At 42.4% G+C, this 17,923-nt stretch overlaps 2 protein-coding genes across 2 annotated transcripts; both read left to right on the forward strand.

Annotated features, from left to right (window-relative positions):
- The first annotated feature begins 15,913 nt into the window (after positions 1-15,913).
- LOC131229070 (scopoletin glucosyltransferase-like) lies at positions 15,914-17,648 on the forward strand. Its single transcript, XM_058224931.1, has one exon. It carries the CDS (start codon positions 15,969-15,971, stop codon positions 16,764-16,766), a length of 798 nt encoding a protein of 265 aa, XP_058080914.1. The 5' UTR covers positions 15,914-15,968; the 3' UTR covers positions 16,767-17,648.
- On the forward strand, positions 16,788-17,426 carry LOC131228833 (UDP-glycosyltransferase 73B4-like). Its single transcript, XM_058224687.1, has one exon. It carries the CDS (start codon positions 16,788-16,790, stop codon positions 17,424-17,426), a length of 639 nt encoding a protein of 212 aa, XP_058080670.1.
- Positions 17,649-17,923: the final 275 nt, after the last annotated feature.

A 17,923-nucleotide genomic window follows, 5' to 3' on the forward strand; every position in this document is an offset into this window, starting at 1 on the left:
TGCCGGCGTCGTCCCTTAGAGTTTGATGTAGGGGACCATGTGTATCTCAAGGTCTCGCTCATGAAGGGCGTAGTTTGATTTAGATCGAAGGGCAAGCTTGCCCTGAGATTCATAGGACCTTTTGAGATCATTGAGCGCATTGACGCCATGGCCTATCGGCTTGCCTTGCCATCTCAATTATCTGGCGTCCACAACATTTTCTACGTCTCTATATTGAGGAAGTGTGGGTCAGATGTAGTTCCTATTATCGATTGGCAGTCGTTGGAGGTTCATGAGGATGCTTCTTACATTGAGCAGCCAGTACGTATCCTTGATCGGAAGGAGCAGGTCCTCTGGACCGAGGTCATTCCCTTGGTGAAGGTTCAGTGGGGTCACCAATCTGTTGATGAGGCGTCTTGGGAGCGCGAGACCGAGATTCGAGAGCGCTATCCCCATCTATTTAATGATTAATTATATGATGTATCATGTATGTTGTCATCGAATTTATATGACGATGCCTTATTTTCTCTTCTATTATGAGTTATGTTTATTTGCACTAATTGTGTAAATTTCAAGGATGAAATTTTTATTTAGAAGGGAGAGTCGTAAGACTCATATCCTAGTCCGTACTATTTCGTAGGCTTCTGCAGTCCTCCCGGTTGAATTCTGACAACCCTCGATCTGTATTCAATGTTTGCGCGCGACCCTAAACTAAGTCTTACATACCAAAGTCTGTTCGACCCAAAACTTGTACCTTATCGACCGCGCCGTCGCTGCGGTTCTAACAACATGACTCGCGCACCGAACTGATACCCAGGCTAGGAGATGTGGGTCTACATTCATTCCGAAGAAACGCTGCGCGTTGCGAATTTTGAAAGAATCTCTACAACATATCACATCAAATCAAGTCAAGTACACCACCTTACCTCAATGCCACCTCACCCAACAACAAGTACACATGACCACTCCTTCTTTTACCATAAGTCAATACTCTCTCTCCCCTCACCATCCCTCTTTTACATCATTTTTAACTAAGCCCATGCTTCCCCATCTCCTTTCCTTACACCCACCACTCCATCCATCCTTTTATCTATTATTTTTCTCCCTTTCTCTCATTTCTCAAAAATCTCCCAAGCAACCCAAATACCACACGTCCAAGCTCCTCTCTCCCAAGCCAAGTGTGGCCCACCCTCTCATCTCTCATCCCTACCATCAAAACTCCATCATTCACCATTAAAAGTGGAGTATAGGAGTTAAGGAGGCTAAGGGATCAAAGAGGAGTGCAAGAGGTGGTTGATCCACCGTTAATTCTTATTTTAAGGCCCACCTATTGGCGGGACCCATTTTGATGTACGTGATGTAACCGTGAGGGGCCCAATAATGGCGGGGTCCCTCCCCTTCACGTATCTCTCTCTCTCTCTCTCTCTCTCTCTCTCTCTGTATCTCTCCCCCTTCTCTCTATCCATTATGATGGAGTACTCCATCCATCAGATGGTGTGGCCCACCACATTTCAGGGAGTTCCTTACCATCCACTCTAGGGACGGTGGGAAGTTCCAGACACTTGACTATATGATATATATAATATATTATATTTATTCATTAATATATATACGTATATATATATATATACACACATGCATGGTGGGCCACGTACATGTGGGACCCACCCGATGCTTATGTGACGTGATGGAGGCTAACATGGAGTGCGTGTACTGACATGGGTGTGTACTAACAACTACCAAAAATAAAATAAAATATAGTAAATTTGAGCTTTTGGGGTGGACCGCTAATGCAGGCCCCACCTTGATGTATAAGTCTAATTCACGCCGTCCATTCCATTCCTCAACTCATTTTAGGCGTTGAGCCGAAAAATGAAGCCAACCCGGCTATCTGGCGGGCCATACTATAGAAAATAGTATTGTTACCGTTGAAAACTCACCTTGATGATCTACTCGCCAAAACATACTGGATATTGAGCTCTTTTGAACGGTATCGAGCCATGGAATTCAATGGGTGGAGTGGATCCTCCCGATGTGGGCCCCACAAGGGAAAGACTGTAGGAAAATGATTTCCAAAAAAAAAAAATACATATTAGGCAGACATATTAGGCAACAGTGCCTGCTGCTGCCACTGACACCAAAGGGCGCAGCAGTGTCATGCTGCTGCATGGATGACAGGCGGGCAGGGACCACGGGTCCCAGCCGTGGGCCTCACCGTGATGTGGGTTGAACATCATCACCGTGCACTAGGTGGGCCCCTTTTTAAACAGTGGGCCCCCTTAAATCAGCCATATACGAAGCTCAGGTGGCCCACATGGCAGGAAACAGTAGGGATTGAATGTCTGCCATTGAAACTCTTTTAGGCGTCCAGAAGTTTTGGATCATTATGAAATTTATTTTTCTCTTTATTTAGGGTCTGTGTGACCTTACCAGCGGATTGGATGGCAGATAGACATTTTGGTGGGCCCCACGTGGGACCTCACAATGATGTACATGTTCTTTCCACATCGTCCACACCACTGGACGGTGGGACCTCACAATGATGTATGTGTCCTCTCCACACTGTCCATCCTTATGGGACCCACCATGATGAATGTCTTGCATCCAAACCGTCCAACCATTTTCAAAGCTCATTTTATGGCATGAGCTAATAAAGAATGAGTCAGATCTACAATTCAAGTAGACCCCACTATTTAAAATAGTGGAAATAGTTGCATTCACCGTTCAAAATTTCCAAGGGCCACAATAGTTTCTTATTAGGTTGATATTTGTGTCCACTTCATCTATCACTATGTTAAACTTATGAATTGGTTAGATCTCAAATACATTACGGCGGCCCACATCGTGATGTGATCATCCATTGATCAAGTGGACTACAGCATAGAAATAGTGGAGGATTGAACGCCCATCATTGAAACCCATTTGGGTCACGGAAGTTCTGGATCAATGGACAATTGTTCTCCCTCTTAATCCAGGTCTTTATGACCTTATGATTTGATTGGTTGGAAAATAAACTTTATAGTGGGCCATTTGATTCATTTAACCATGGAACTTATTATCTCCATTACTATTTGTGGTATGGTCCAAATGATCATTCATTATGATTTTTTTGGGATGTGATTAGGCCCATCTTGATATATTTATGGCCCGTTGTTAAAGCCCACTTTGATATATATGAGGCACATGTGATTAGGCCCATCTTGATATATTTGTGGCACATTGTTGAGGCCCACCTTGATATATATGAGACCCATGTTATGAGGCCCACTTGATGTATTAAAGGCCCATGGGTCGAGGCCCAACAAGATGTACATAAGGCCATTGCAATGTGTGATTTTACCATGGTTTATGTAATGATGTTCATGGCAGGTCGTGCCTTGGGAGCAATGATGGTTTGATGTCCACATTGTAAGGATGATGTTGGTTAAATGTCCGCATTGTCACTCTCCCTAGGACCCATTGATAGGTCATACTTGTAGTGTGTACGCCACCTAGGCCCATCTTCGTTATGAACAGAGTCCATCATCATATAACATGTTTAGTATAGTTCCATGATTCATGCTTATACGTATCATATATATGTTTGATATGAGGAGTGACTGATCATAGTATATGCCTTCGGGCAGATTGTTTATGGGCTCCGTGATAGGCGGAGTTGCCCTACATGAGCGTGCGGTACGCGCAGGATTGTTGTATGACTGGTAGTGTGATTCATGCGCTTAGCATTTCTTTGACATGATTACTATATGCCCTAGCAACATCAGCGCCATTGCCTCCATAGACACATCGTGGGTGGCCGAATTGGATACTGGAAATACTGTTTCTAGCAACGGGGCACCATAGATGTCCTTGGGTGAAAATCTCTAAACCTGATGGTACCAGAAGATGACTCCAACGTCGAGACTGAGTGGATATATGAGCGTATGAGGGCCGAATACTAGGAGGCCGCGTCTCCCACTGTGTCGTGGTCGGTTGAAAAGGGGTGTGGCCTTACTCGTCCCAGGGTAGGGGGCATTACTAGGCTGAGTTTTACTAGCTCGTAAATCGGTCCGCTATTGACGTGCTGGATAAGTATTGGCAGACTATTGGCCAGACGAATAGTGAGGTTTCTTATACTCACTTGGACTGTGCAGCTGGGAGAGGGGCAGTGTCATTTGGAGTGTACTAAATCCCAGTGATTATCTAAAATGAGAACTATACTGATATTTGATGAGTTGTATGGGGATTTGGATAAGGATTGGTATACTTGAGTTGTATCATGCATCGTATGGTATTGATATAACCGATAGCATCATATCTTACACCGCATAGCCTTGGTATGGCTGATTGCATTCATGTACTCATCAACATGATTCCACATTACTCTGACCTTGCATTTTGAGCACGCTCATATTGCACACACGCTTACACCACCCTCTAAGCTTTCTATAAGCTTATGCATGATTGATGCATGCAGGTGACGCCAGGACGTAGTCATAGCCTCGTCGCAGTTGGAGTGTGCAGCCAAGCTTTTGTAGTTTCTGTTACTTTCATTATATTGTATTTTCCTTTCTTACACATTGTACTCAAAGTTTTTTATTATAGTGAATCTTGTGATGGTGTTCTTGTGGTTATTGTTCGTGGGTTATGCTTATGGTTATGCTCATTACGAATCAAATTAATATTAGAATTCCTCCTTGTAGGATCCCAAGATCGAAATCTGGTAAATGGGTGCTGGGAGCCGAGAATGGGGTTCTACGGAGGCTGTCGGTGCCGGATTTGGTGATCAGAAATTTTGTGAGCCCAGTTTCCAAGTTTGGGGCATAACACGCTCCCACCAGCTAACATCTTTATGTTGAATAGTCATTTCATAAGATGATCCTTGTTGGACGCTAAGGATTTTTCCTACATCGTAGCTAATGCTTCCATTAATTCTTTTGTGTTTTTCACCTTGGATTAATTGAAGGCGTTGCTCTTAGACAAAGAGAGTCGGATCGTTCCTAACGCCTTCCGATCCAATAAAAACCATTAATCAGCTGTCATCTTTTCTGGTTTCTTCTCTTTTCCTACTAGAGGAATATAGATGTCCTTCTGATATAGATAGTCCTCCATCTGCATCTTCTAGAAGGCAAAGTTTGAACCATCAAACTTCTTAATTAGAGTCTTCCCTTCTTCCATCATCGCTCCCAATAGAACTAAACTAAGAGCTCTGATACTAGTTCTTGCGTAGCACGCCAACAACGCGAGATCCAATCTCCGGTCTCACCGACAAATGATAAACAATAAGAAATATAAACTAGAAATATAATCAAAGCATACCAAGCAAACCACAAGATAACATATACGTGGAAAAACCCCAACAAGGGTAAAAAAAACTTCGGTGCAAAACTTCCACTATGAAGAAAATAAGATTACAAGCAATCTACTAACCTTTTTCCTTTAGATGTATAGAAAAAACCCTTTGCCCACACCTTAGAATACCTTTTGCATACCCTAGAATAAACCTTAGGACCTCTATTTATAATTTAGGCAACTTCCCTTTCACACATCTGCGAAATTGACTCAAATTTCCGCAATCCGTATCAAATCCGCAAAACGAATCTGCGTAACCTCGACTGGTCGAGCAGACTGCTCGACTAATCGAGCATGGGCCTTGACCGGTCGAGCATGGGCCTTGACCGGTTGAGCACTTTGGAACCAAAAAACTAAAGCTCGCTGGACTTTGAGTCGAGCCAGTCCTCGATTGGTCGAGTGGGCCACTCGACCGGTCAAGCAGACCACTCGACTAGTCGAGCGGCCCTGTCCAGATGTGGCTCCACGTCTCAACATATCCACGCCGTCCATCCATTTTATCAGATCATTTTATGGGTTGAGCCCAAAATTGGAGCATATCCAAAGCTCAAATGGCCCATACCACTGGAAACAGTGGAAGTATTGATTTCCACGGTTGAAACCTTTCCAAGGCCTCTAGTGATGTTTATTTGTCATCCAACCTTTTAGTAAGATCAAAAAGACATGGATTAAGTGAAAAAACAAACATATAGCTTGATCTAAAACTTTTGTCACCCCCAAGAACTTTTCAACTGTGGACGTTAAATTCACACTGTTTCCAGTGATGTGGTCCACTTGATCTTTGACTATGCTTCGTTTTTAAGCTAACCACCTAAAATTACCTTGCAAAATGGATGGACACAGTGGATAAAATTCATAAATTATGGTGGGTCCCACAGAGTTTACTGCGTACTGAGTTACTCGGTGCGCAATCCACTTCCTTGTTAAAACATTCTTAGGGCCCACTATAATGTTTATTTTCCATCAAATCGATTCATAAAGTCATACAAACCTGAACGTAGAGGGAAAAAAAAAATATTGATCCAAAACTTCCGTGAGCCCCAAAAGGCTTTCAACGGTAGATTTTCAAACCCCCGTTACTTTTTTGCAGTATGATCCACTTGATCTTTGGATGCCTTATTTTTCTGTTCACGCCTTACAACGAGCTCACCAATTAGACGGACCGTTTGGATATAACACATAACTTATGGTGGGACCTACAGGACATGATAAGGTAAACACACAGCCAGTTCGGTGGTCAGGTACACCAGCCAATCCGCTTCCATTTGAAAACCCTCGTTTACTTTACGGTGCCAAATGAATTTGAAATCCCCTCGAATCTCCTCAAACCGGAAACGGATTGGCTACTCCCGTGCGACCAGCCAATGGCTGGTGGTCGGTGCTCTGTGGGCCCCACCATGATGTATGTGTTTCATCCATGCCCTCCATTATAGGAAAAAGTGTTGAATGAGCGTAGACCATTAAAAACTTTTTAGGGCCATAACAGTCTTGGATCAAGCTGATCTTTATTTTTTACCGTCACCTAGGTCTGTATGACCTAATCAACATATTGGATGTTAAATAAACAGTACAGTAGGGCTTAAAAGAATTTTAATTGTGGATATCCAATCACTATTGTTTTCCTGTAGTGTGGTCCACCTAAGATATATATATTCCTCTCGTTTTTTGGATCAAGCCCTAAAATGATCTTTTAAAATGGATGGACCGAATGGATGAAACATATACATCATGATGAGCCCACGAAGTACCAACCACCAACCACCATTAGGGGAGTAGCCAATCCGTTTCCTCAAACCGCACTAAAATCACGGTGCCAAACGACCCTAGAGGTAATCCGTATCCGTCGCAAAATTGTCGCGATTTTTGAGACACGTTACCACGTTCTTCGAACGACGAAAAAAAAAAAAAGCAGACGAAGCCGTACTGCAATAATTCCACGTTGAAGTCGTGAAGCCTAGTGTGCGGCTTCCGTGGAGGCAGATGGTGGATCCTGAAGCGCCACGCACCACCGACCTGTGGTATGTTGGCGTCACTAAGTTTGTGGCCCACCACGATGTATGTGTTTTATCTAACTTGAACCAAAAAATAGACTGATCAAAGCTCAAGTAGACTACACCATTGAAAGCAGTAGGGAATGAAAGTCTACCATTGGAAACTTCTTAAGGCCACATAAGTTTTTGAATCAATTTAAATTTTGTTTTTTCCCTTCATCCTGGTCTGCGTGACCTTATTAACTGGTTGAATGACAAATATAAACTATGGTGGGTGCTAGAAAGGCTTCAACGGTGGGAGTCATCATTCCTAGCGCTTTTTGTGTTGTGGTCTACTTAAGCTTTCAATCTACATCATTATTGGTATCGTGCCCTAAATTAATCTCACCAAAGAGATAAAAGGTATGGATATAAGCAGTATCCAAAACGAAAGTGGACCAAAATCGAAGCATATCCAAAGGGAAGGTGGACCACACCACAGTAAACAGTAGGGATAATGACAGCCACCGTTGAAACCTTAAACCTTCATAAGCCCCACCGGGATGTTTTTCTGCCATCCAACCTCTTCGTAAGGTCACAGACCTGATGAAGGGAAAATGCAAATATCAGCTTGAACCAATATTTATGAGGCCCTGAAGAAGTTTTCGAAGTAGGTATTCAATCCCTACTCTTTCCTTTGGTGTGGTCCGCTTAAGAGTTGGATATGCTCCATTTTTTGGCTCATGTCTTAAAATAAGCTGGGAAAATGAACGGGCGGCGTGGATAAAACACATACATCTCGGTGGGCTCTACAGAGTCTAGTCAGTAGGGACGGGTGGTGTTGGGATCACCGCCGAAACCGCTCCCTTTTCGGACTCAATAGGTGCGGGCCACGCTTTCAGCGAGTCAAACCATTGATACGGTGAAACCTCCTATGGATGGATCATTGACAAAACTAACGGAGATGAACAATCCTAACCCTTGGGGGACAGAAATTATAATGATCGTCCATGTCAAAGATTCAATTCTAAGATATTGCAATCAGAGAATTCTATAGTGCATGGGGTGTTCACGAGGACGCGGACTCCTTTCCCAATAAATCTCACCAAATAGATAGAAACTATGGATATAATACATGCATCATGATGGGAAACATAACATGGTGACGTCAAAACTAGGGGTGTACATCGAGTCGAACCAAGTCGAGCTGGCCTCAGCTCGACTTGGCTCAAGCACTAGCTAACCTCAGCTTGAACTCGGCTTGGCTTGGTCCTCGAGGCTGATTGGCCAGCTCAGCTCAGCTCGGTCAGTAGCTCAGGCCAGTTCAAGCCGAGTTCGCCATTGCAGCATTTTCACAAACACCTGGACTGCACCTTCAAAATCTCACTATATTTGAGACAACAACAATGATTTTACAGGTATTTTATCAAACATCTTCTAAGCAACATAAAAATCAAGAAAAAAAGAGTGTTGGTTTCATATACATACCTTTGCCACCGGCCACACTCCTTTGATTCATTTCATCAAACACTTGGTGAGCAACATCAATATCAAAGTAACCGAGTCACCGAACTGGTTCGATCCGAGTTCGATTTGAGCTGTGTTCGATCCGAGTTGAGTCGCTAGGGCCAGCTCGAACTCATTTTCGATCTAAAAAAATTAGCTCGACTCGGCTCGAACTTAGCTTCGAATCGAGCTTTTTTGAGTCAAGTCGAGTGAGCCAATCGAGCTAGCTCAATTCGTGTACACCTCTAGTCAAAACACCACCAAGGTCGGTGTGGCACACCAGGCAATTGGCTTCCAGTGGATCCCTGACTGTTGGTCCACCATGATGTATGTACCTTATGTCCATGTCATCCATTTGTTTTAACAGCTCAATTTAAGGTATGGTAAAAATAAAAATAAAAATGAAGGAGATCCAAATTTCAAGTGGACCACACCATAAGACACAACAGTGATTGACAACTAAAACTTCTCATAGGCCACAAAAGTTTTCAATCAGGCTATTATTTACGAGGTCGTTTTTTAGGTCTTTTTGACCTTGTAACAATTTAGATGGAAAACAAGCATTCTGATGGCTTCTAATAAGTTTTTAACGTTGGGTATTCAATCATCACTGTTTCCTATGGTGTGGTCCACCTTAGATTAATTTGGATATACTTCATTTTTGTCATTAATATATAAAATGAGCTGAAAAGATGGCATGGATGTAATGCACATATACATCATGGTGGGCCCCTCAGTCATGGATCCTCCCACCTATGGTATCTACTAAATTGACTTAGCAATATTGCATGAAATTGACCACAAACTTCTAGGTAAACACTTAAGAATTTATCTAGAATTTAAACTTCAAGGTAATTGACCGTGAACTCCAATCACTCCCTAACACTTAGTGAAATCCGTGTTCGAGAAAAAGAATAAGAGTGCGTTGATGTGAAACATGTTCTTTGGAGAAAGGTCTTCAAGATTTCACATTTATCAATGCATTCGCGTCCTCTTAGAAAAAAAATGCACTTAGGCTTGAGTAGCATGGAGCATGGAAGATGTAATGTGATAGTATGATGGAGATTATATGGAGATTTAGTGAAGAAAATAGGTGAAAATAATAAATATGGATGATAGAGATGAGTCCGGACATGTATTTGGGCATAAAGGAGAGAATGGAGTGAAATTGATAAAGCAGGGGCATTTTTGACCTGTGAAAAGTCATCCATACAGCTAGGGCTTATTCTAGGGAGCTAAAAAGAAGTGGGCTTAAAAAGGTTATTGGGCCATAAATGGGTTGTACAGTATGAAATTTCTCAGGAAAATTTCAAAGAATTAATATCTCCGCTTTTTCTGGTGGTGTTGTCTACTTAAGTCTCAAATCTGCCTCATTTTTATGATTATATACTAAAATATATGAAAAATGAATGGACAGTGTGGATAAGATTCATACATCACGGTGGCCACTCAAAGCTCCTGCCCGTTCGCAGCTCGTGACGGGCAGGACACAATGCAATCCGCGTCCCATATGCGTGGGTTGATCCACCTTAGGAGGGTCCACCATAATATTTATGACAGCTCCATTCCATTCACATGTTTTGCCACTTCACTTTAAGGGCACCTGATAAAAAATGAGGCCAATTCAAAACTATGATTAAATTCCAGTAGTCCTTGAAAACATTCACGAGGCCACGGGGAATTTTTGACAGAATCCATTGCGTCCATCTGTTTGGCCTACTTATTGGATGGTGTGGGCCAAAGTTGGGGCCGATAGCAAGCCTGGTGGGCAATACGATAGGAAACAGTGGGAAACAACAGGATGGAGTGTCCATAGTCAGAACATTGTGGGACTTAATCTATATGCGGAATAGGCCCACGGATTTATCTGTGCATGGGACATGGTGATCAGGGTTTCAGATAGCGTACCTAGATGAGACGCCGCCATGGAAGCTGGATAAGAATACTAGAATTCCTACAGAGCTTAGGATCTTCCTCTCCTTCACACCCTTTCTGCAATTCATAAGATGGAACTTGAATTCTGCCATGGTGTAGGATTGGGGACCCAGATCTCTTTTACAGAGACTGTGGAGGGGAAGTTTGAAACCCATCATAACTTCCTCTCCCACGCCCTACATTGTTGTGTCCTAGTTCGACTCAAATTGTTGTCTGCATAAATAGCTATAGCATTCTAGCCCTAACAGGCAATACTGCGCAATCAGAGTTGCGCAACGAATCACTTGAAGTGGGGCCCACTGGTCTACTCAATCATCTAGTCCAACTGAATGACAATCCCAACCGTTGACCAATAAGGCCCACTAAATAGAGTTCTTACATTCTCTCACTTGGGCCTCATTAAGCAACGTTAATGATAGAAATAATTTTGAAAACAAGTTTTGATCTTTTAAGAAAATATCTAAATGGCTAACTAATTAAACAGTTGGACAGTATGAGTAATGTTATTCAATCTGGTCCATCAAGATAGTCAGTATTGAAATGCGGTAGTCATCACAACATTTAATTTAGGCGAAGTGAGTCTAAGCGTGATCATAAATACTTTTAATCTTAACAACGTAGATCAGGAACTAGGCAATGTAGTATAAGGATTACACACTTTAGTTTGATAATATGTGTCCATCCTTAAGAGATCCTGAAGCTTTTACCTGTCTCCAACGAGACACGACTGGAGTTCTAATTACTCAAAATTTGCACATATATAAAGAGAAGTAGAAATAAAGCTTTATATCAAAATCATCCAAACAAACTGTATAAAATGAGATCTCTAAGTGTTTGTGAAAATTAAAGTACACTCAACTCCCACTAATTGAAAATATCTGTGGAATCAATGATTCTCATGGATGTTACATGCTTCTGAAATGGCGTGATAAGGAGTCCTTTAGTTAGTGGATCTACAATCATTTACTTAGTACCGATGAATTCCATGGACACCTGATGATTCTGAACTCTTTCCTTTACAACAAGATACTTGATGACGATATGCTTCAACCATGACAAATGCTTGTTGTTACTAGAGAAGGAAATAGCAGCCGAATTATCGTAAAATATTCTCAATAGTTTCGGGATATGCTCCAATACCCATAAACTTGAGAAGAAACTCTATAACCATAGTGCCTGATTAGATGCCTCATGGTAGGCAATAAATTCAACTTCCATAGTGGATGAGGCTGTGGTAGATTGTTTCACATTTTTCCACGACACAACTCCTCCCACCATCATGAACATGTATCTTGAAGTAGATTTCTTAGTATCAACACAGCCTACGAAGTCTGCATCTGAATATCTGATCAACTCCAATTGATCAGTTCTTCTATATGTGAGTCCGAAGTCTTTCGTTCTCTGAAGATACCGTAATAATTTCTTTGTAGCTATTCAATGTTGCATTCCTGGATTGGATAGATATCTTCTCAACATTCCAGTGACAATGGTAATGTCCAGTCGCGTACAAACTTAAGCATACATGATGCTCCCTACTACTGATACGTACAGAAATTCTTTCATTCAATTCTTTTCTAAATTATTCTTTGGACACTAAAATAGACTAAATTTGTCGCTCTTCATAATAGGTGACTTTCCTAAAGCATAATTTTGCATGTCATACCTTTCGAGTACCCTAGTAATATAGGCTCTCTGTGACAAACTAAGCAGTCCAAGTGTTCTGTCACGGCGAATCTCAACGCCAATGACGTAAGAAGCTTCACCAAGGTCTTTCATTTCAAATCTTTGAGATAAAAATTTCTTGGTGTCGCTCAACATTCTGGTATCACTGCTAGCCAACAGAATGTCATCAACATATAAAATCATCATAACGAACTTACTCCCACTGGTTTTAATGTAAATGCATTCATCTGCAGTGTTTTCTACAAAGCCATATGAGGAAATAATTTCATGAAACTTTAAGTACCACTGTCGCGATGCCTGTTTCAACTCATATATGGATTTCTTTAGTTTGCAAACCAAGTGTTCTGAGCCATTCGCTACAAAACTTTCGGGCTGCAACATGTATACATTCTCATTCAGATCCCCATAATTGAGAAATGCAGTATTTACATCCATCTGATGTAACTCTAAATTCATATGAGTTACAAGAGCAATTATGTTCCTAAATAAGTCTTTCTTAGATACTGATGATAAAGTCTCCTTCAAGTCAATGCCCTCATGTTGGTTAAAACCCTTGGCAACAAGTCTGACTTTATATCTTTCGACATTACCCTTAGAGTCCTTTTTGGTTTTAAATATCCATTTACAACCAATCGGCCTTATTCCAGTGGGTAACTCTACAAGATCTTATACTTTATTGTCTTTCATGGATTTCAACTCATCTTTCATGGCATCAAACCAACGAGAAGGATCAGCACTTTGTTTGACTTGTGTAAAAGATTCAGGATTCTTTTTTACCCCTATGTCAAAGTCGTATTCCTGTAAGTATACGATGTAATCATCTCGATTTACAGGTCTTCTCTCTCTTTCAAATTTTCTCAATGGTTCAGCTTGTTGGGTCTGATCTTGATTTTCTTTATCAGTGGTTTATATATGAGGTTTTACGTAGTATTCTACAGTGACTGCAGAATTGACTGCATCATTACTATACACGTGATCGGGATTGATTATGACTGGAGATATAGTCCTTTATTCCTCAAATACAAAATTTCTTATGTTCGTGCTCCCACTGTTTTCAATGTCCTTAATAAATCTGGCATTCTCAGTCTCAACAATCCTAATAGAATGGGAAGGACAGTAGAATCGATAACCTTTTGATCTTTCTGAGTATCCAATGAAGAAACAACTTACGGTTATATGATCAAACTTCTTTTCATGCGGGTTATAAACTTTGGCCTCAGTAGGACAACCTAAACATGTAGATATCGGAGACTTGGTTTTCTCCCATTCCACAACTCAAAAGGAGTTTTACTTACTGCTTTGCCGGGAACCCTATTTAGTATATGAACAATGGTTTTGATCGCATCAACCCACATCCACAGCTGTCTCCCCAATAGTTACAGGTGAGGGTATAGGATGAATCCTTATGCCCTAATCACTGGATTTGGGGATATATAACTGGAATCCCTAATTGGAACTGATATGGGATTCAAACAAAATAAAATTCCCAAATTGATCTAGGGTTTAGGGTTTAAAATCCCTAATTAGCTATATTTAATCCATAATCCCTAATTACATAATTTGGGGATTCAAATATGAAATCCCTAATTTTGATTTGGGGATTCAGATATGAAATCCCTAATACTTATTTGAAATTCGAAATCCCAATTTGCCTGATTAGGGAATTCGAAACTCTGATTCATGAATTTGAATCCCTGGAGGATCAATATGGAATTGATGAATCTGATCATCTATGCCTATGCACACATTGTCTTTGATACCAATTGTGAGACTTAATCTATATGCGGAATAGGCCCACAGATCTATCTATGCATGAGACATGGTGATCAGGGTTTTAGATAGCGTATCTAGATGAGATGCTGTCATGGAAGCTGGATAAGAATATCAGAATTTCTACAGAGCTTAGGATCTTCCTTTCTTCACACCCTTTCTGCAATTTATAAGATGAGACTTGAATTCTGTCGTGATGTAGGATCGGGGACACAACTCTCTTTTATAGAGACTATAAAGGGGGAGTTTGAAACCCATCAAAACTCCCTCTCACACGCTCCACATTGTTGTGTCCTAATTCGACTCAAATTACTGTCTGCGTAAACAGCTATAGCATTCCAGCCCTAATACGCACTGCCGCGCAATCAGAGTTGCGCAGTGAATCACCTGAAGTGGGGCCCACTGGTCTACTCAATCATCCAGTCCAACTGAATGATAATCCAGACCATTGATCAGTAAGGCCCACTAAATAGAGTTCTTACAAACATATGGAAGGTGAATTTCTCAAAATTAATAAGGTGGCCCCATGTATGGTTAGGGTTTGTTTACATCGCAATCAACGTTACTCGATGGGCCAATCTTGAAAAAGCTGAGCTCATTTTAAAGTATGAACTAAAAAGATACCTCGGAGTTAAAGTTCAGCTGGACCACATCATAGTAAGCAGGGGATTGAACACCCATGTTGAAAATTTCCTAGGGCCCACCACTATGATATTTATTTTCCATCCAACCTATTCACAGGATCACACAGACATATAGACGAACAGAAGATAAAAATTAGCTTATTCAAAACTTATGTGGCTCACAAGTTCTCAATGGTAAGCATTTGATCCCCACTGTTATCTGTGGCGTGGTCCACTGGAGTTTAGAACTGTCATTTTTTAGATGATGCCCTACCATGAGCTAGCATGAGCTGGCAAATGGATGGATCGTGAAAACGCATGCATGACGATTGCCCACGGAGCTTCCACGAGTACCGACCAGTGCCGAACTCGAGATAACGGGTTGCTCGACCGTAGGGACGCGGATTTCCTGCGAAAGCCTTTCGCATGAAGTTCCTGCGCAAGGATTCTGGATGGGACTCACTGTGATGTTTTTTAGAAATCCAACCCGTCCATCCGTTTTTTGAACTCATTTTAGGGCATGAGACCGAAAATAATTAGGATCCAAAACTCAAGTGGGCCATACTAAATGAAACAGTGTGGAAAGGAATTCCTACCGTTGAAACTTTCCTAGGATCCACCTTGATGTTTATATTCCATCCAAACCGTTTATAAGGTCATTTTCACTGAGATGAAGTGAAAAAGCCAAGAAATTAAACAGATACAAAACTTTTGTGGCCATATAAATGCTTCAACGGTGGTCACTAAATCCCCACAGTTTCCTCTCGTGTGGCCCAATTGAGTCTCTGATCCTCCTCATTTTTGGCCGCATGTCTTGAAATGAAGTCAAAAAACGGATGGACGGAGTGGCTTTCTCACAAACATCGTAGTGGGCCCCACGCAAAATCTTGCGCAGGAACTTCCTGCGAAAGGCTTTCGCAGGAAATCCGCGTCCCGACCGTAGGTGCGAGGCACCGTGAAATTTGTGACACGTGGACGTCTTGGGTCACGAGTTGCTCGACAGTGCGTGGGGGCCACCGAGATAATTATGACGTGTGGATCGTCTTCGTCGAAGGCACGGGGAGATTATCTTGTGGCAAATCCACTCCAACCCTCGGTTTTCAATTGGCTCTATAAAGTGATTCCATGGGGGAACTAAAGAGAAACACCTCTCTCTCTCAATCTCTGCACCATGGAATCAAAAGATCTTCATGTGTTATTCATCCCTTTCTTGGCCCATGGCCACATGATTCCCATGATGGAGACTGCTCGAGCCTTCGCGGAACGTGGCGTGACTGTTTCAGTAATCACCACCCCCGCCAACGCCTCGTATTTTCAAAAGACCATCGACCGTGCTGCTCGCACCCGCCACTTTATCAAGCTCCATTTCGTCCATTTCCCTTGTTCTGAGGCTGGCTTACCAGACGGCTGCGAAAATACCGACCACGTCACCTCCCCAGCCATGCCCCCGGGTTTCTGGAAAGCCATCGGCATGATCCAGACCCCAGTAGAGCGACTCATCGAAGAACACCGCCCAAGCTGCATCGTCTCTGACATGTGCTTGCCATGGACAGTTGACATTGCTCGCAAGCACGGCATACCGAGGCTTGGTTTCGGTGTGAGCAGCTTCTTCTCCATTGTTGCTTGGGAATGCGTAAGACGTTACAGACCCCACGACAATGTTGATAATGACTTTGAGAAATTTGTTGTGACTGGTCTCCCACATCGAATTGAGATGACAAGGTCTCAATTGCCTGACTTTTTAAGAGTCCGAAGTGGTTTCACCGATTTCATAGATCGTATCGACAGAGCTAACGATATGAGCTACGGCATCCTTGTCAACACTTTCTATGAAGTGGAGCCAGCTTACGTGGACTACTATAGAGAGTCGGGTAGGAAGGCATGGACTATCGGCCCAGTTTCTTTCTGCAATCAAGACATCCTAGACAAGTCTGAGAGAATAAAAAAGGCTTGCATTGACGAAGACTAATGTCTCAGATGGCTCGACTCCATGAAGGTGAGCTCGGTTATCTATGTTTCTTTTGGGAGTGTCGTCATCCACTCCGACCAACAGCTGCTCGAGACAGCATTTGCACTGGAAGCATCCGGCCACCCATTCATTTGGGTGGTGAAACGCCATGATTCATCATCATCAGATGAAGCATGGTTGCCGATCGGATTTGAGGAGAGGATGAAGGGGAAAGGCCTAATAATAAGAGGGTGGGCCCCACAAGTCGTCATACTCAATCATCCATCCATTGGAGCGTTCGTGACGCACTGCGGTTGGAATTCGGTGCAGGAGGGGGTGCATGCAGGCCTACCGATGATCACGTGGCCTTCCTTCGCGGAGCAGTTCTGGAATGAGAAGTTGATAACGGACGTGTTGAAAATCGGGGCTGGCATAGGGGTTATGGAATGGGTTGGGTGGATGCAAAAGGAGTGGCCATTTGTGAAGAGGGAGGACATAGAGAAGGCTATAAGGCGTGTGATGGACGGAGGAGAAGAAGCTGATGGAATGAGAAAGCGAGCGAAAGAGCTTGGGAAAATCGCCAAGGGCGTTGTGGATGTAGGTGGATCGTCTTACAATGACCTGACCCGTCTGATCGAGGAGCTGAAGACGTGTGTCCAGCAACAAAACAACCAACACTAAGATTGAATGATGGACGGTGAGCATCAGTTATATGTAGAAAAATAACAAACTAGTAACTTAAGATTACGTGTCCCCTTCCACGTGCAGTTTGATGAACGGTCTTGTTTTAAAGTAACTGGCTATTATATTTGCAGCTGTGGTTGTAAGGCTGATTAATCTACACCGTCCATCTAGCTTGTTTTAGCTTACTAAAATGCCATTATCCGCGCCTGGAACTTTGGTTAGTCCATACGCGTATAAAATAAAGCTCATGTAGGCATGATAGGCCTGAGGTCCAATCCATGTGCCGTATCGGGATCGCTACTATATTGACGTCACCAACTTCCATGGCCCCACCATGATGTATTTACTGTATTCGCATCGTCCATCCATATGGAGATATCATATCAAGGTATCAACCAAAGAATGAGTCACATCCAAAGCTCGGTTGGACCCACTACAGAAAACAGTGGGAAGAGTGACGCCCACCGTTAAAAAGTTTTAAGGGCCACAAAAAT

Source organism: Magnolia sinica, chromosome 16, assembly GCF_029962835.1.
Source record: "Magnolia sinica isolate HGM2019 chromosome 16, MsV1, whole genome shotgun sequence".
NCBI lineage: Eukaryota > Viridiplantae > Streptophyta > Magnoliopsida > Magnoliales > Magnoliaceae > Magnolia > Magnolia sinica.